This window comes from Bos indicus x Bos taurus, chromosome 15, assembly GCF_003369695.1.
Source record: "Bos indicus x Bos taurus breed Angus x Brahman F1 hybrid chromosome 15, Bos_hybrid_MaternalHap_v2.0, whole genome shotgun sequence".
Taxonomy (NCBI): Eukaryota; Metazoa; Chordata; class Mammalia; order Artiodactyla; family Bovidae; genus Bos; species Bos indicus x Bos taurus.
In genome coordinates this window covers 78,931,201-78,949,330 of record NC_040090.1, presented here as the reverse complement: position 1 = coordinate 78,949,330, position 18,130 = coordinate 78,931,201, and the positions used below count along the sequence as shown (strand labels likewise).

The following is an 18,130-nucleotide window of genomic DNA, read 5'->3' as shown; positions in this document are numbered from 1 at the left end:
CAAGTATATGGTAAAGCATTTACTTTGGCCATCTGATGTGAAGAACTGACTCACTGGAAAAGACCCTGATGCTGCGAAAGATTGAAAGCAGGAGGAAAAGGGGATGACAGAGGATGAGATGGTTGATTGGCATCACCAACTCGATGGACAGGAGTTTGAGTAAGCTCTGGGAGCTGGTGATGGACAGGGAAGCCTGGCATGCTACAGTCCATGGGGTCGCAGAGTCAGACATGACTGAGTGACTGAACTGGACTGGAAAGTATTTAAACAAATCCAAATTTGCTTTGTAAGAAAAGACTCTGCTTTTTAATTTTCATATGAAAATGCTCACATGCCACCTCAAAACTAATATGTATATATATGGATTTTCATTCAGGCAGTACTACTGAATTTCTGTGTTATAAATAAGTGCACATCAATATCTCAATTTTTAACAGTCTGCTATACAATTTCTATGAGAGACTAACACAGAAATGATACTCAAGACATTAGTCTTGACTAATTCTCATGTCACATTACCATTCAGATACCTGAACAGACACTAAGATTTTAATTGCCTAAAATATAATGGTCACTTTTCATGCATTGGAGAAGGAAATGGCAACCCACTCGTGTTCTTGCCTGGAGAATCCCAGGGACGGGGGAGCCTGGTGGGCTGCCGTCTATGGGGTCGCACAGAGTCGGACACGACTGAAGCGACAGCAGCAGCAGCAGCAACGGTGCTGCTCCACTAATAAAATCTAACCTTCAAAATGAGTTGCCATGGAGGTGTTATTACACCCTCTTAACTAAGTGGCCAAAAGAATCACTCCAAAGATAGGATTCGAACCAAGGTAAGTCAGATTCTTTCCACTTTATTATGCTGCCTCCCTCCCAGACCAGAAAGTGCTTTCTCCACCTGATTATTTCAGGTCCTCACAAAGATGTCTTTAGAGAACTGAATAAACAGTACACAGTAACCTGTCCCAGACATTCATGTAGCCAATTATACTATTCAATCCATTTATATACAGTCTCCTGAGATAATTTTTTCTTAACATTAACTGCTAGTAAACTAGAATTATTTTCTAAATACGGTTCAGTAGTTCACATTTTTACAGAGCTAATGAGCTATTTACATTTTAGTAATTCACATATTTCTTGATTGCTCAGAACCCAGAACTGTTTCATGCTCAATTCAGCAACCTTCTTTAGCCTGTAACCCCTAATACATCTCCTGATAAAACTCTCATTTCCTCAATCTAATTCTTTTTTTTTTTCCTCAATCTAATTCTTATGCAATTCTTACTTTTGTATACTTTTTAATATTGTGTCTTTTATTCTGCTGCTGCTGCTGCTGCTGCTAAGTCACTTCAGTCGTGTCCGACTCTGTGTGACCCCATAGACGTCAGCCCACGAGGCTCCCCCGTCCCTGGGATTCTCCAGGCAAGAACACTGGAGTGGGTTGCCATTTCCTTCTCCAATGCAGGAAAGTGAAAAGTGAGAGTGAAGTCGCTCAGTCGTGTCCGACTCTTAGCGACCCCATGGACTGCAGCCCACCAGGCTCCTCCATCCATGGGATTTTCCAGGCAAGAGTACTGGAGTGGGTTGCCATTGCCTTCTCCAAAAGTCAATTTAAATCCTACCTAGAAATTGACAGAATACTAGGAAACATTTCCAGAGGTAATAAAACACTTTAATTCTAGCTTTGCAATGGCATTATTTTATTCATCAATGATTATTTTTATTTTTCTCTAAGAACTTAAGATTTTTTTAAAACATATTTTAGCTTGACTTAAACTGCTAAAAGATGCAACTGATATAAATGGTAAAATAGCTAAGTCTAAAATGTTGCAAGTTTCCTATCTAACTTCTCATGCTTTAGAAGAACATAAAAACCTGTTCCAATAGCTGTTGAATGTTTTAATTTGAAAAACAAAAAAAAAGGTAGACTCTCCTGTGAGAAATCACAGATTATCTCAATACCTGCCTTTCAAGTTCCTGATACCCTACCTGTATAGTGTTAGTCTCAACCAGCAATAAAACTAATCCTGAACAAGGCAGGATATTTAATCCAAGTCCTAGTGCTATACTTTAATATGGGTCAGAACAAGTTTTGTGAGAACAAGTTTTGTGATACAATATCCAGTGTTTCAGAAAAGAGTTGTTATGAACACTGACCTCCAGCATTATCTATATCAACTTTGCAACCTAGCTCTTTTCTTTGCTGTCAAAGTTCTAGTTCAGGGCTATGACTGTTTCAGACCTACACTTCAGTTCAGTCGCTCAGTTGTGTCCAACTCTTTGTGACCCATGGACTGCAGCACGCCAGGCCTCCCTGTCCATCACCAACTCCCAGAGTTTATTCAAAATCATGTCCATCGAGTTGGTGATGCCATCCAACCATCTCATCCTCTGTCGTCCCCTGCTCCTCCTGCCTTCAATCTTTCCCACCATCAGGGTCTTTTCCAATGAGTCAGTTCTTTGCACCAGGTGGCCAAAGTACTGGAGTTTCAGTTTCAACATCAGTCCTTTCAATGAACATTCATCCTTTAGGATGGACTGGTTGGATCTCCTTGCAGTCCAAGGGACTCTCAAGAGTCTTCTCCAACACCACAGTTCAAAGCAGGAGGTTACTATTATCTTCATTACCTCCACCATAGTTTGAAGTGAAGAAGTGAAGTTGCTCAGTCGTGTCCGACTCTTTGCAACCCCATGGACTGTAGCCTACTACACTCCTCTGTCCATGGGATTTTCCAGGCAAGAGTACTGGAGTGGGTTGCCATTTCCTTCTCCCATCTTCCCAACCCAGGGATCGAACCCAGGTCTCCGGCAGTATAGGCAGATGCTTTACCATCTGAGCCACCAGGGAGGTCCACCATGGCTTGGCCCCAGGTAAACAGCAGGGAGGGAACACAGCCCCACCCATCAACAGAAAATTGGATTAAAGATTTACTGAGCAGGGCCCCACCCACAGAACAAGACCCAGTTTCCCCCTCAGTCACTCTCTCCCATCAGGAAGCTTTCATAAGCCTCTTATCCTTCTCCATCACAGGGCTGCTGCTGCTGCTGCTAAGTTGCTTCAGTGTGTCCGACTCTGTGTGACCCCACAGACGGCAGCCCACCAGGCTCTGCCATCCCCAGGATTCTCCAGGCAAGAACACTGGAGTGAGCTGCCATTTCCTTCTCCAATGCATGAAAGTGAAAAGTGAAAGTGAAGTTGCTCAGTAAGTGTCCGACTCTTAGTGACCCCATGGACTGCAGCCTACCAGCCTCCTCCATCCGTGGGATTGTCCAGGCAAGAGTACTGGAGTGGGCTGCTATTGCCTTCTCAACAGACTGAAAACCACCATCACAGAAAACTAACCAATCTAATCACATGGATCACAGCCTTGTCTAACTCAATGAAACTATGAGCCATGCTGTGTAGGGCCACCCAAGACGGGCGGGTCATGGTGGAGAGTTCTGACAAAATGTGGTCAACTGGAGAAGGGAATGGCAAACCACTTCAGTATTCCTACCTTGAGACCTACACTAACACTCTGCTAAACTTCTGCCAGCTCCAACCTCCTATATGAGTTTATGGGAAGGGTAAGAGACAAAGTTATAGAGCCTGTGATTCTTCACCAGTGAAGCACTAAGCATCTGGAACCAGGAAAGTACTACATCACTGATTCTGCCTCCCAATTCCACCCCTCACTGGCTTGATAGCTGCAATGTCAACAGGTTTCTACTTTGAAAGCATCCAAATTATAGCAAACTAATGGAGCTAGAAGGGAATTTCACTATCATGCAGTTCCTCCCTCACATTTTACAGTTGAGGGACTGAGGAAGGTAAGCAATGTGTCAGATGTTCACTGCTAGATAAAAGGACAACAAAGATCCCCGTTGTGTAAGCCTCCTGACCTCTAGATCAGGGCTCTCCCACTGATACCATGCCTATTTCTACTGAAGACATTCCCTTACCTGTGAAGGGAAAAAGGATGGGTCAATTGCACCCTGAGAACTTCGACCAGCAGTAACACATTCAGTCAACAACTCTTTCAAAGTTTGCTTCATTTCCAAGGCTAAATCATTTAACCAGGTCTGAAAGTAAGATTAGAAAATGTATTTCTTATTACACCAGTCATAAAACAAAAACACAACCTAATGACTCTATTTTTTATTTCATGAAGGTTATAATTTCTTACTGACTCTCACATTCCAAAAATGTGCTAAATGGCATATATTTTTTTAATAAATTATTTAAATAAATTGAAAATAACTATTTTTTTTCACCTCTTGGGATAATGGTAAGTGTGAAACTCAAAAATGTGTAGTTAGTGATCACTATCATCATCCATACAAACCAAAAAAACATGAACATTTAAAAAGTAACTCATTCATTTCGTCATTATGACAAACCAAACTAGACAGCTGGGCCAGTAAATTAGAGCCACACTGACTGGCTAAGTCCCCTGGCTCATGCTAACCTGATGATCTCATGTTTAGAAAACTGTAACTATAAGAAGAGATTGCTTCATTAAGGTGAACTATATTATTTAAGGAGTTAAGCTCCCTCTTCAAACAAAATTAATTCTATTTCAAGGTCAAAACAATTTTTCAATTATTTAATTATAGATAAAAGAATAAAAGTTAACTAAAGTCAAAGTAAGAATGATAATTTATCAAAAGAGCAATGAATATTTAAGAATCACTATTTAACTTTAAAAAACTGCATCATTCTCAACAAAATATAAGGACAACACTGCAAGCTTCAAAAGCTTTTCATCATTACCTATTTTAACTCTAAGTTCTAGCTTTTTACTATTTATTTTTAGAGTGTTTTCCAGTATTAAAAAGAGCACAAGCTTCTGCCCAGTTCAAAAGCCACTGCAGCTAAAGAGTAAGAGCTCTCAGTGCAAGGCTGCAGACACCTACTCTGCTACCATCACAGGAGCTTCCAGAGTTCTGTGCTATCCGAGCTGCTAACAGCTTTTTCTCTGTGTGTTCCACCAGTCCTAATAAAATTACAAGAAAGGAAAACAACAGCAAAAACAATAAAACCCTTCACCAAACATGATAGCTACCTAACAAATCTATGCTTACAGCCACCTGATTGATACACTCCATATCCAACAAGATATAGAGGCCCAACCAAGAATGGACATTTTGTAAACTATACAGATATACATATGATAAGGCATGGACCTGACCTGCAGTTGGAAGATAACTTTGGAACTTAAAAATTATAATTTGATGCATACATCCTAATGCTGTTGGCTTTATCTGTGTAACTGTAATAGACACTTGACAGTTCACTTCTAGTCCAATAGAACGAATTAATCGATAGTTGTAGTATAAATGCACTAGTTTCAAGTTTACTTGTTCACTTAAACCATCTTATACAACTCAGATTCTGAAGAAAAAAAGAACAAAGACTTATTGAGAACTTATATTCCAAACACTATAGTGTGCGTGCGTGTGTGCGTGCTGAGTTGCTTCAGTTGTATCTGATTCTGCGACCCCATGGACTTTAGCCTGCCAGGCTCCTCTGTCCATGGGATTTTCCAGGCAAGAATACTGGCGTTGACTGCATTGCCCTCCTCCAGGGGATCTTCCCGACCCAGGGATCAAATTTACATCCCTCACGTCTTGTGTATTGGCAAGTGAGTTCTTAACCACTGGTGCCACTGGGAAGTCACACTACAGTGTACCTAACACCAATTATCTCGTTTAAGTGTCAATGAAAGGCTTGGCAATAGCTAGTAGGACTTCTCATTCAATACTTAAGAAAACTGAGACTCACAGTTATTTATCTAATAAGTTGTGGAGCTACAATTAATATCCAAGTCTTTTTGACTTCAAAGCAAAAGTTCTTTTCAAAGTTACATGCTGCATTCCAAAAACTAAAAATTCATAGTCTCCTTAATATCAAATCATTGTGAACTTTACAAAAAAAATTATTTTTAAGATATGAGAAAGGTTTCTAAAAGGCCTAAATTAACCAACTTACTCTACAAATTGACCAAATTACTTCTGATACAAAGTTCATACTGTTAATTTTTTTATACTTTCAAATTTGAAAAAGAATTACTTACCTCTACATTACTGGACAGAAGAACTTTATTTTTAAAAGGTACAACTTCTCCTTCTAAAGATTTCATTGCAGTTATATGTTTTAATTCCTCATCAAAACAGACGCTGTGTATGCCTATATTACAAAAGAAACAATTTAAATGCAAAGCTTCCTTAAACACATAATTATTAGATATTACATATGATTACAAAATGTATACTTTGTAACATATTTATATATTAGAATTATATTAGTTCAGTTATATAACATAAAAGAACAGCTTTTCATCACCAAAAACTAGAAACAAACCAAATACCCAAAAGGTGAATGAGAAACTGTGATGTATTTGCACAACTATTTTCAGCAAAGAAAGGAATAAAATATAGTTGAAAATATTATGGTGATTGAAAAAAGCCAGGCACAAATGAGCGCATAAGAATACATACTGATGATCCCACTTATGTGAAATAAAAAGATAAGAGCAAAGGGGGAAAGCAAACAACACTTCCTTTTCCCAAAATTTACACTCACTTTATGGTATAAAAAACAGACATGACCCAGTTTGGATCTTCAGAAAAACTCCATAAATTATTATTTACAATTTAAAGAAAGAAACTAGATTTCAGGGAGGTAAACTAATAACTAACATATAATAGAACTTGAAAGCAAACGTTCTGATTAGAAGAACTCTTTCTACTATCTCCACAGGCCAAATCAATTATAAACACTTTAAAGCTTAGGATATACAATGGTTAGTAAATACTTCTGTAAAACAACGAAGAGTAAATATTTGAGGTTTTTACGGTCATATCTCTTTGTCAATCACTCAAATCTATGCTTGTAGTACAAAAGCAGCTACAGACAATAATGGGCATGACTGTATTCCTTTCAACAAAAGCTTCTTTAAAAAAAAAAAAAAAGATAGTAAATCCGATTTGGCTTGTAGGCCTAATCCCTGAATATAAGTGAAGATGAAATTTCTTTTTCTAACAAATAATATTTTAAGAAAATAATAACAATCACTGTTTGTGTAGCAAACCAACTCCAAATGCAATTACTTAACTTAAATGATTCAACAACATCAAAGCACATGGCACTGTAACTCTCCACTTTACCAGGTAATCCCTCCTATTCCTATAACCTAATCATCATTTATGGGCTGCCTGGTCACTCAGTGGTAATGAATCTACCTACCAATGCCAGAGACACAGGTTTCATCCCTCAGTGGGGAAGATCCCCTGGAGAAGGCAACAGCAACCCATCCCAGTATTCTTGCCTGAGAAACCCCATGAACAGAGGAGCCTAGCGGACTATAGTCCGTGGGGTCACAAGAGTCGGACACAACTTAGCTAGTAAACGATTATCATCTCTACACAGATGACTCCCAATTTTACATCTCCATTCCAGGTACCTCTGCTAACAATAATTGCCTATTGAGTATATCCACTGGGATGATACTCAGGAGACCTTTAAACTCAGTAATGAAGGGACACGTTCTTCCTCACTTCCAGACCTTATATTGGGCTTCCCTTGTGGCTCAGCTGGTAAAGAATCCGCCTGCAGTGCAGGAGACCTGGGTTCGATCCCCAGGTGGGGAGATCCCCTGGAGAAGGGAAACGCTACCCAATCCAGTATTCTGACCTGGAGAATTCCATGTACTGTATACAGTCCATGGGGTCGCAAAGAGTTGGACATGACTGAGTGACTTCCATTTTCACTTTCAAGACTTATGTTTGGAGAAGGAAATGGCAACACACTCCAGTATTCCAGCCTGGAGTATTCCATGGACAGAGGAGCTTGGCGGCTACAGTCTATGGGGTCACAGAGTCGGGCACGATTGAGCGTCTAACACTAAGACATATATTCTTCAGATCTCACTCGAGATGTCATCTTGACATATGCAAAACTGAACTAAATGATTCAAAGATGTTGCATGGACACAGCTATAACACCACTGCTTATGTTGATCATAGAAATTTGTCAACTTACTAGTTTGCCCCACCACTAAACTGAGTTCTTCGAATACATGACCTGCATTTTATTCAACAGTCTGCCTAAGAGCCTAACATTATGCTTGGAAGATAGCTGAAACTCAATAAATATCTGCTGAATAAATGTTGAATCTTACCAGCAAAAAGCTTCTTAAGGTGAGACTGAATCACTGATGGATTAGTAGACTGGCCCAGTATTTCTAATAAATCATCATCACCAATAAAGTAAAATCTTGGGAATGCTGAGCGTTTTTCCTTAAAAATTAAAAACAAAAAGAAAAAACTTATCTTTTCAAATAACTAAGATACTAAAGCACTTTGCAACTTATTATACAAGGATTTAAAAAAAAATACCTCCAAAAATTCATTTAATGATTTCTGACATCTTTGAAGCTGATCAAGTATCGTTAATAGAGAGTTTCTGATTCCGGCATGAGTAGTTAATGTTGTGACTCTATTATCTTTCTTGATGTCAAGCATTATTGATCTGCAGAAGAAAAAAACTTACTTTCACATCTGTTTTAATAGTCTTTGGCTGAAAAAGGGATATAGAGGCTTTTCTTTGTCTGCTTAAAACAAACTAGTAATACCAGTATAACAGTAATACATTATTATAAATCTAATACACAATCCTTAAAGTTAATAATAACCCATTACCATTTTTAATCTCCTTTATTGCATAGTCTCTTATTTCATCAACTCACTAAACAAATATTAAGCCTTACCTCATAGAGATAATGGCCCAGTGACAGATAAAGAGACTAAATAATTTCTCTGAATATTCAAATAAAGTTATGATAAATGCTAAGAAAGAAAAGTACAAAAACTTGTTAAAGTGGTTAATGGGAAAATCCCTAACCTATGAGTTATCTGAGGAAGTAATTTAAGCTGAGATTTAAGTAATAAAGAAAAAGGCAATGAGTAGGAGGGAAGCAGTTTCTGGCAAAGATCATGAGAAAGAGCTCAGTATGTTAGAGAAATGGGATAGGAGTAGATCCTCAGATATGTTTTATCCTTAGAGCAATAGAAAACCATTTTAAAGTTTTACTTAATAAAGGAAACAAGTAATGCAACTTTTTTTTTTTAAGATTACTCTGGTTTCTGTGTGAAAAACATATTGGAGAAGAAGAGAACAAGTCAAAAAATTATGCAGTAGTCTAAAAAGTTTAGAATACTTTAGAATAAAACCAAAGAAGTAGAGATATAAAAGATGTAATAAAATAGATAAGTATGTTACAATCAACAAAACTTGGTAACTGGACTTGGAAATGGGGAGAGGGGTCAAAGATATCCATTATGCTTCTGCTTTGAGCAGTTAGGTGGTACCATTTATTGGGAAAGAAATGACAGAGAAAATACTTGTGGGAAAGGGATTTGAAATAAAGTTACGAATTTAATTTTGACATGTTGAGGATATTTAATATATTTGGAGATCAGAAAAGAAAGATAGGCTCAATAAACAAGTTGAGGAGACCTCAGCAACTAGATGAGAATTGATTCTGAAAGAAGTTCAGCTCATTAAACAAAGAATATGGAGAGAGAAAACCTACAGGCAGAAACCTGGACAATGTCTGCATCTAAATATTTAGAGAGAGCTGCGGACTAGGAACCAGGAGGAGAACCAGATAGTCAGGCAGAAAACCAACAGGACAGGATCACAGAAGCCAAAGGAATAGACTTCCTAAGAAAGAAGAAATGCTCAACTCTATCAGATACTAGTCAGAGATAAAGTAAAAAAATGTCCATCAGATTTACAGTGGGAAAGTAACTGACAATTTTAGGAAGTGTATATTAGTAATATTACTATAATAATACAGTAATATTATTATAATAATATTCATACTGTTGTTGTTTAGTCCCTCAGTTGTGTCTGACTCTTTTGAGATCCCATGTTCCACAGTCCACCAGGCTCCTCTGTCCATAGCATTCTCCAGGCAAGAATACTGGAGTGGGTTGCCATCTCCTTCTCCAGGAGATCTTCCTGACCCAGGGATCAAACCTGCATTTCTTGCATTGGCAGGTGGATTCTTTACCACTGAGCCACTTCAGAATCCCCAATATTAGTATTATATAGATAATAATATTACCTATATCACATTAGACTTCTCTTGTGGTTGACAGTTAAGGATTTGCCTGCAATACAGGAGACCCAGGTTCGATCCCTGGGTCAGGAAGAGCCCCTGGAGAAGGAAATAGCAACCAACTCCAGTAGTCTTCCCTAGAGAATTCCATGGACAGAGGAGCCTAGTGAGCTACAGTCCATGGGGTCACAAACAGTCAGACATGACTGAGCGACTACACACACACACACACACACACACACACACATATAATATTAACATAGGTAAAGTGGTAAAAATAGACACCACATCAAAATGATTCAAGAAGTAAACGACTGAATGAGAGAAAATAGTTTCTCAAAAGGAACCAAGGAAAAAAAAAAGTTAAAGACATAGATAATACTAACAAGTAAAAGTAATTAGCTTGTATTAAGTACCTCACAATATGAATAAAAATGCATCATGTGTGTCCTCTTTTTTATGTACAGTACTGACCTAAAATCTTCATCAACTCTGTTGAAGCGTGTCTGTTCTTTTGGCAATGCTCCATGGCCAAAAATGGGTTCCAAATATACCCACTTTCTCTGAATGTGGTTTAAATTCTGTAGATACTCATCTAAATCTGCAAGTTTTCTTTCCCAAATCGACACTTTATCTTCAAACCCTTTATAATAAGGAGAATCCTTTAAGGATTGAAGAAGGCATCTATTATCTCCAACTTGATTTACTATATCTTTCCAGTCTTTAATCAGCTTGATGGTTCGACTTTGGCTGTCTTCATAATCAACCAATGTAAATACTGCTCCAACTCCCCACAGATCAAGTTCACGTAAAGCTTCTCTGATTGTAACTTCACCTTGTGCCCGACTATTTAAATCCTATTTAACACAAAATATCCATATTTATTATTTCAACATACAAAATAGGTAAGCTATATCTATTTTATAAGAAGATATATATTTACTTGACTTTTCACTGTAAAGCAAAAAAGAAAAAAAGTGGATATATTTTAGATGCAATCCAAAGAATTACTGGCTAAAATATGAAGGGATGTCTGGTTCACATAGTCAAAATATATACAAAGTTCTGCCGTATGCTTTTTACTTGTAAAAAAAATTTTAAACATCCATTGCAAACCAAACCACAAAAATATTTAAATTTTGCAGAACTCAGAAGTTTTTCTGGTAACTTAACTGTAAGTACCAATACATCTAAAATGATTAACAATCATCTAGAGTTACCTCCTATAGAAGTCATGCTTTATAATCTTATGATTATCTACATACGTGCCAGGGTAATCAGCAAAGATGAAAACAGATGTATTAGATAGAAAAATAAAACAACTTAACATCAAAAGTCCTTTTACAGGCAGAACACGAAACAGAAAGTCTACTACTTGCAACATAATTGTGCAAGTTTTACTTTTTACCTGAGACCTATGCTAAAACTGATCAGCAAATTGGTTCCTTGTTTAGTTCTCTGGATTTTTGTATCCCTGAGCTTCTATTTATAATATACCCTATGATCTTAAGTGTATTTCATGTAAAATGCTTTGTAAGAGTCTGCTGACTTCTATCTTAAAGTAAGACATATATTATTTCAGATTTTTTCCTCTCTCTCAAGGAAGGCTATATTGTTTCTATAGCCCCATCTATAGATTCAGATATACTAATGGAAGAATAAAGCAATAGTGGAACACTGTCACTATTTTTAAGGGAAGAAAGAAATTTAACTTGCTGTTTTAAATAAAATATAAAGCAAAAATACCTGTTAACAAAGGTGAGACCTATGGGATACTTATAAAAATGATTCTTACTTTAAGGTCTGAAGCTTTGGCAACAACGGTATCAGCTACTCTAAGCAGATCACCAAATAGTAATTTCTCTAAACTAGTTCCCCTCGGAAGGCCAAGAAGACGAAAAAGGTCAAGCCAGTGATCTGGAGAAAGATGCTCCCCTCTCACATATTTCAAGACAGGAATGGCAATCTGTTAAAAAAAAAAAAAAGATATGCATGTATATATATATTAGCAAAATGCAAAATACTATTTAATTTTATTACAATTATGTATAAACATTTTAATAACTATATTATCTTCCTTAATAATCTTGAAATCATTAAAAAGAATTGTATAATACTTTTTGTTAAACATTGATGTGGATACATGCAAATTTCCCTTTGTAACTTGATATATTTTAAAACATGACCTAAAATATTTCTATTTTTATAAATTTAGAAAATGACCTATATCCTAAATATGCTAAATGGCCCACATCCTAATTGCTAAGTTTCAAATACTCCACTTTATAATAAATTTAACCATAAATTTCTTACTTTTAACTTATTTCACATTGAAGCAGAAATATCAGTAACTTTGCCGGTTTACTCTGTACTTTGTATGTTTTGTGTGTAATGGAATCATTAAAAATAGATACACTAAAATTACAGTCTGGGCTTCCCAGGTGACATCACTGCATAATAAAAGATACATCAACACTGCAAACATCACTTTTAAACAACAGCATAAGTAAAACTATCTTACTTTATATTTGTCAACCTCTGATTGTAATTTCACTGTCATTGCTGAATGTTCTTCGATCTTTCTTAATCTGTCATGCCAATTCATCAAAAATTCCTCAAACAGATAGGTCTTAGTCCTGTAAAACAGTAGAAAAATATCTTAAAGTTTACATCCCAAAAAATACTACAAAACTATCAGAATGTAAATATTATTTATGAATCAAACCGAAAAGTAATCCAGTCCTCATTGGCCATTTCTTGAAATCCTTGCTGAAACTCTTCATAAAGGGCCCAAATTTGTGCACAGCTCTCAATATCCTTAGAGATGCTATATGCCAAAGAGAAGTTGGGCTCTTCTAGGCCAAAATGATGGCAATCATCACTGTAGAAACAAGTAGTGAAATGTCAGTAGATTTTTACAAAAGAAAAACTGTTAAATGTCAGTAAGTTAAACTAACAATTTAACTGCATTCCCCGTGTATGTGTTTGTGTGCATGCACCTGACAGTGAAGGTAGACAGTAGGAGGCTACGTCTACCTAACATGAGAATTTTACTTTAACTACTTGTCAATGGGCTCCTCTAAATTCATTAATATGCACTTTTTCCAAAGGAGTCAAAGTAAAATTGGTAATATATCAATATATTTTATATACATAATGTAGATCATATATAACAAATGTTTGCTGCTGCTGCTGCTAAGTTGCTTCAGTCGTGTCCGACTCTATGAAGTCGATCAGTCCTGTCCGACTCTGAGCGACCGCACGGACTGCAGCCCACCAGGCTCCTCCGTCCATGGGATTTTCCAGGCAAGAGTACTGGAGTAGGGTGCCACTGCCTTCTCCAAGAATTACACAAATTTGTGGATAAATCTGAGAATAGGTTAAAGAATATCCATTAACATTCTTCTTGGTTGAAAGAATTAGTTTCTAGAATGCAAGACTGTTGTTGTTTAGTTGCTACGTTATGTCCAACTTGTGCAACTCCATGGCAGGCAGCCCACCAGGCTCCCCTGTCCATGGTGTTTCCCAGGCAAGAATGCCATGTCTTCCTCCAGGTGATCTTCTTGACCAAGGGATTGAACCTGCACCTCCAGTATTGACACGCAGATTCTTTACTGCTTGAGCCAACAGAGAATGAAAGATATTCCTCACCTAATTAGTGTAATGTCACTTAATAAGCATGGTACTAAAGCCTCCAATCATCTATGAAAGCAATTAATATATGGATGCATTTGCCTAAACAGACCAAAAATATAAATTTTTATGAACATTTAATATTTTAATTCATTTTTATTGGACTATAGTTGCTTTACAATGTTAGTTTTATTGTACAACAAAGCAAATCAGCTATATGGATACATATGTCTCTGCTTTATTGGATTTCCTTCCCATTGAGGTCACAACAGAGCACTGAGTGGAGTTTCCTGAGCTGTACTGTAGGTTCACTATGAACAAAGCTAGTGGAGGTCATGGAATTCCAGTTTAAGCTATTTCAAATCCTAAAAGATGATGATGTGAAAGTGCTGCACTCAATATGCCAGCAAAGTTGGAAAACTCAGCAGTGGCCACAGGACTGGAAAGGGTCAGTTTTCATTCCAATCCCAAAGAAAGGCAATGCCAAAGAATGCTCAAACTACCACACAATTGCACTCATCTCACATGCTAGCAAAGTAATGCTGAAAATTCTCCAAGCCAGGCTTCAACAGTACGTGAACCATGAACTTTGATATGTTCAGGGTGAATTTAGAAAAGGCAGAGGAACCAGAGATCAAATTGTCAACATCCACCAAATCATCGAAAAAGTAAGAGTTCCAGAAAAACACACTACTTCTGCTTTATTGACTATGCCAAAGCCTTTGACTGTGTGGATCACAACAACCTGTGGAAAATTCTTCAAGAGATGGGAATAGCAGACCACCGGACCTGCATCCTGAGAAATCTGTATGCAGGTCAAGAAGCAACAGTTAGAACTGGACATGGAACAACAGACTGGTTCCAAATCAGGAAAGGGGTACATCAAGGCTGTATATTGTCTTATTTAACTTATATGCATAGTACATCATGAGAAATGCTGAGCTGGATGAGGCACAAGCTGGAATCAAGATTGCAGGAAGATATATCACTAACCCCATGACACCACCCTTACGGCAAAAAGTGAAGAACTAAAGAGCCTCTTGATGAAAGTGAAAGAGGAAAGTGAAAAAGCTGGCTTAAAACTCAACATTCAGAAAAATAAAATCATGACATCTAATCCCATCACTTCATGGCAAACAGATGGAGAAATAGTGGAAACAGTGACAGACTTCATTTTGGTCAATCACTACAGATGGTGATTGCAGCCATGAAATTAAAAGATGCTTGCTCCTTGAAAGGAAAGTTATGACCAACCTAGAAGTGAAAGTGAAAGTGAAGTAGCTCAGTCGTGTCCGGACTCTTTGCGACCCCATGGACTGTAGCCCACCAGGCTCTTCCGTCCATGGGATTTTCCAGGCAAGAGTACTGGAGTGGGTTGCTATTTCCTTCTCCAGGAGATCTTCCTGACCCAGGAATTGAACCTGGGTCTCCCACATTGTAGGCAGATGCTTTACCATCTGAGCCACCAGAGATGAGCAACCTAGACAGCATATTAAAAAGCAGAGACACGACTTCGCCAACAAAGGTCCATCTAGTCAAAGCTATGGTTTTTCCAGTAGTCATATATGGATGTGAGAGTTGGACCACAAAGAAAGCTGAGCACTGAAGAATTGATGCTTTCGAACTGTGGTGTTGGAGAAGACTCTTGAGAGTCCTTTGGACTGCAAGGAGATCCAACCAGTCCATTCTGAAGGAGATCACTCCTGAGTATTCACTGGAAGGACTGATGTTGAAACTGAAACTTCAATACTTTGGCCACCTAATGTGAAGAACTGACTCGTGTGAAAAAGACTCTAATGCTGGGAAAGATTGAAGGCAGGAGGAGAAGGGGACAACAGAGGATGAGATGGTTGGATGGCATCACCGACTTGATGGACATGAGTCTGATTAAACTCTGGGAGCTGGTGATGGACAGGGAGGCCTGGCGTGCTGCAGTCCATGGGGTCACAAAGAGTCAGACACAACTGAGCAACTGAAGTGAACTAACTGACAGTACATTCTCATTAGGTATCTATTTTATATTTTATAGTATCAGTAGTGTTCTTGCCTGGAGAATCCCAGGGATGGGGGAGCCTGGTAGGCTGCCGTCTCTGGGGTCGCACAGAGTCGGACACGACTGAAGCGACTTAGCAGCAGCAGAAGCAGTGTATATATATATAAATCCCAATCTTCCAATTCATCCCAACCTCCACCCTTTCCCTCCTTGGTGTCCACACCCTTGTTCTCTACATCAGTGTCTCTAGTTCTGCTTTGCAAATAAAATAATCTATACCCTTTTTCTAGATTCCATGAATATGCATTAATATACAATATTTAATACAATTTTTAAACTTAATATTTTATTATTATAACATAAAACAATGAATGTTTTTAAGTTTCATCTTTTCACTAGCTTCAAAAGCTTTCAAAAGCTTCACTTTTCCAGAAGCTCTAAAAGTAATTTTCCATTAATTTTATATATTCCATTTTCAAATACAATGAGATCATATAAAGCAAGTATATTCCAACTCCTTAATTTAACTTTTAAATAAATTTAATTTTCTATTATTATTTAATTTGCTATTATTACTTCTATTATTTCTATTTCTAGGCCTAACCAGAAACTTGGTTTTATTTGCTTTTCTCTTTCCTAATAATAATTCAACAACTCCTAAGAAAACAGTAGCATGAGCACTTAATACTGGTATTTTTTAAACTGCTGAAGCTTATAAAAAGACATTAATATAACAGATACAGGTACATTATTAGCTTAATATATAAACATAAAACTTTTTTTCCAAAATGAGCACTATCAGTTTTAAAGAATAAACATACAGCAGCTTTTTTCTTATGACTTCAAGATCATCAAATTCAACTTTCTTCTCTTTTATTGACTTTGCACTTTGATCAAGAGTACTCAGCTGGCCTGTTTCAATAACATCATCACCAGGCTTTAGTTGGTCCCAACGAGCTTTAAATTTTTCCAGTTCTTGATAATAAATCTGAAGACGTGATTTGACGTTTCCTTTCATCACTTCAATCTATAAGTCAACAGAGTATACATAATTTAACTCAATGTAAATTTCTACTTTATATTCACATTTTTACTTCCAATATTTTCTATTTAAAGGTCAAAAAACATCAATATCAACTTTTCTAAAGATTCTTATTCATTATTTATTTCAAGTGCAATGAATTTACTCAAAAATAAATTAGACACTAAATTTACAATAACAAAAGATATACTGCAAACATCAACATTACAAAACCATTCACATGACTAACAGCATCTGTGATAACTATCAACAAAATTAATACGATAAAAAAAGTTTCCTCAGTGACATCCAGTTGTTCTACCTGATTATACAGCTGCTTAATAAAGAAGGGCATCTCCCAGTCTCCCATGCAGCTCACCACCAGAACACTAGGTTCTGGTCAGTAGGATATGAGCACAATAAATGCGCACAGCTTCCAGCCTGGACTCTTATAAGACACCTCACACAGTAGGTAACAAACCATTCATAAGAAAGTCTGATAATACTGTCACATATATTCTTGCTATGGCATAAATGAAGGTAAATTCTGTGACATGATCATCACTTATACAAAATATCTTATTACATAGAAGTGCTGAGGGAGATCAATTCCATCAATAATATAAAATTCTTATAAATGTGAGCTATAATGAAATAAAGACAAGAAATTGTAAATGAGGGAAAAAACTGTTCTCATTTTAACAAAGAAAGCTTCTTACCTGGTCTTTAATCATAAGTTGGTGACTTTCCATCATCAACTCAAATTTATCCCACTTAGCTTTCAGATTACTAATTGTTTCTAAACCTCCACCTGCCACAGTCCGTAAAAGTCTGTTTTTATCTTCAGCCTCTTGAAATAAGGGCAAAATCTAAAAGTTAAAAAACAGTATGTGAAAAACAACATACTTTATCAAATTTATTAAGATTCCATTTATTTAAAATTGTTTTATGATTTGCTTTTTAAATCAGGATTTTTGCTTTTATATAATTTGTTAAATTTCTAGATATAAAGTTTCTAATATATATTATTACATGCAAACTCAAGCACTCAAACATCAATTAAAAAGGATAATAAAAGTGGTAATATGAAACTAAATTAAATCATGATTATAGGAAGACAATACTATACCTGTTCAAAGTAACATTATTATACAGGTTCCACTCAAAGAAAATGCTGGAGACTTTTATGGTTTGCAATTATCTTTTTTGTCTGGCTATTGATTGTGAAATCTGAGAAACATCTTTCACTATTGTGATTATGTAGCAATTACCCACTTAATATCATTGTATCATGATTGGTCAACAAACAGAAAAATTATAGAATTCTAGAAGACTCTTGAGAGTCCCTTGGACTGCAAGGAGATCCAACCAGTC

At 36.8% G+C, this 18,130-nt stretch overlaps 1 protein-coding gene across 4 annotated transcripts in view; it reads right to left on the bottom strand.

The window, feature by feature from the left end:
- Nucleotides 1-18,130, bottom strand: part of DYNC2H1 (dynein cytoplasmic 2 heavy chain 1) — a 393,951-nt gene that overhangs the window by 326,281 nt on the left and 49,540 nt on the right. For all 4 annotated transcript variants that reach the window (XM_027563956.1, XM_027563957.1, XM_027563958.1 and 1 more), the window contains 10 exons: nucleotides 17,476-17,625; nucleotides 16,557-16,762; nucleotides 12,835-12,990; nucleotides 12,631-12,745; nucleotides 11,905-12,075; nucleotides 10,584-10,966; nucleotides 8,383-8,515; nucleotides 8,166-8,283; nucleotides 6,060-6,172; nucleotides 3,946-4,065 (listed from right to left, as the gene is read on the bottom strand). In XM_027563956.1, coding sequence (XP_027419757.1) covers nucleotides 3,946-4,065; nucleotides 6,060-6,172; nucleotides 8,166-8,283; nucleotides 8,383-8,515; nucleotides 10,584-10,966; nucleotides 11,905-12,075; nucleotides 12,631-12,745; nucleotides 12,835-12,990; nucleotides 16,557-16,762; nucleotides 17,476-17,625 — 1,665 coding nt within the window. The remainder of the gene's footprint in view (nucleotides 1-3,945; nucleotides 4,066-6,059; nucleotides 6,173-8,165; nucleotides 8,284-8,382; nucleotides 8,516-10,583; nucleotides 10,967-11,904; nucleotides 12,076-12,630; nucleotides 12,746-12,834; nucleotides 12,991-16,556; nucleotides 16,763-17,475; nucleotides 17,626-18,130) is intronic.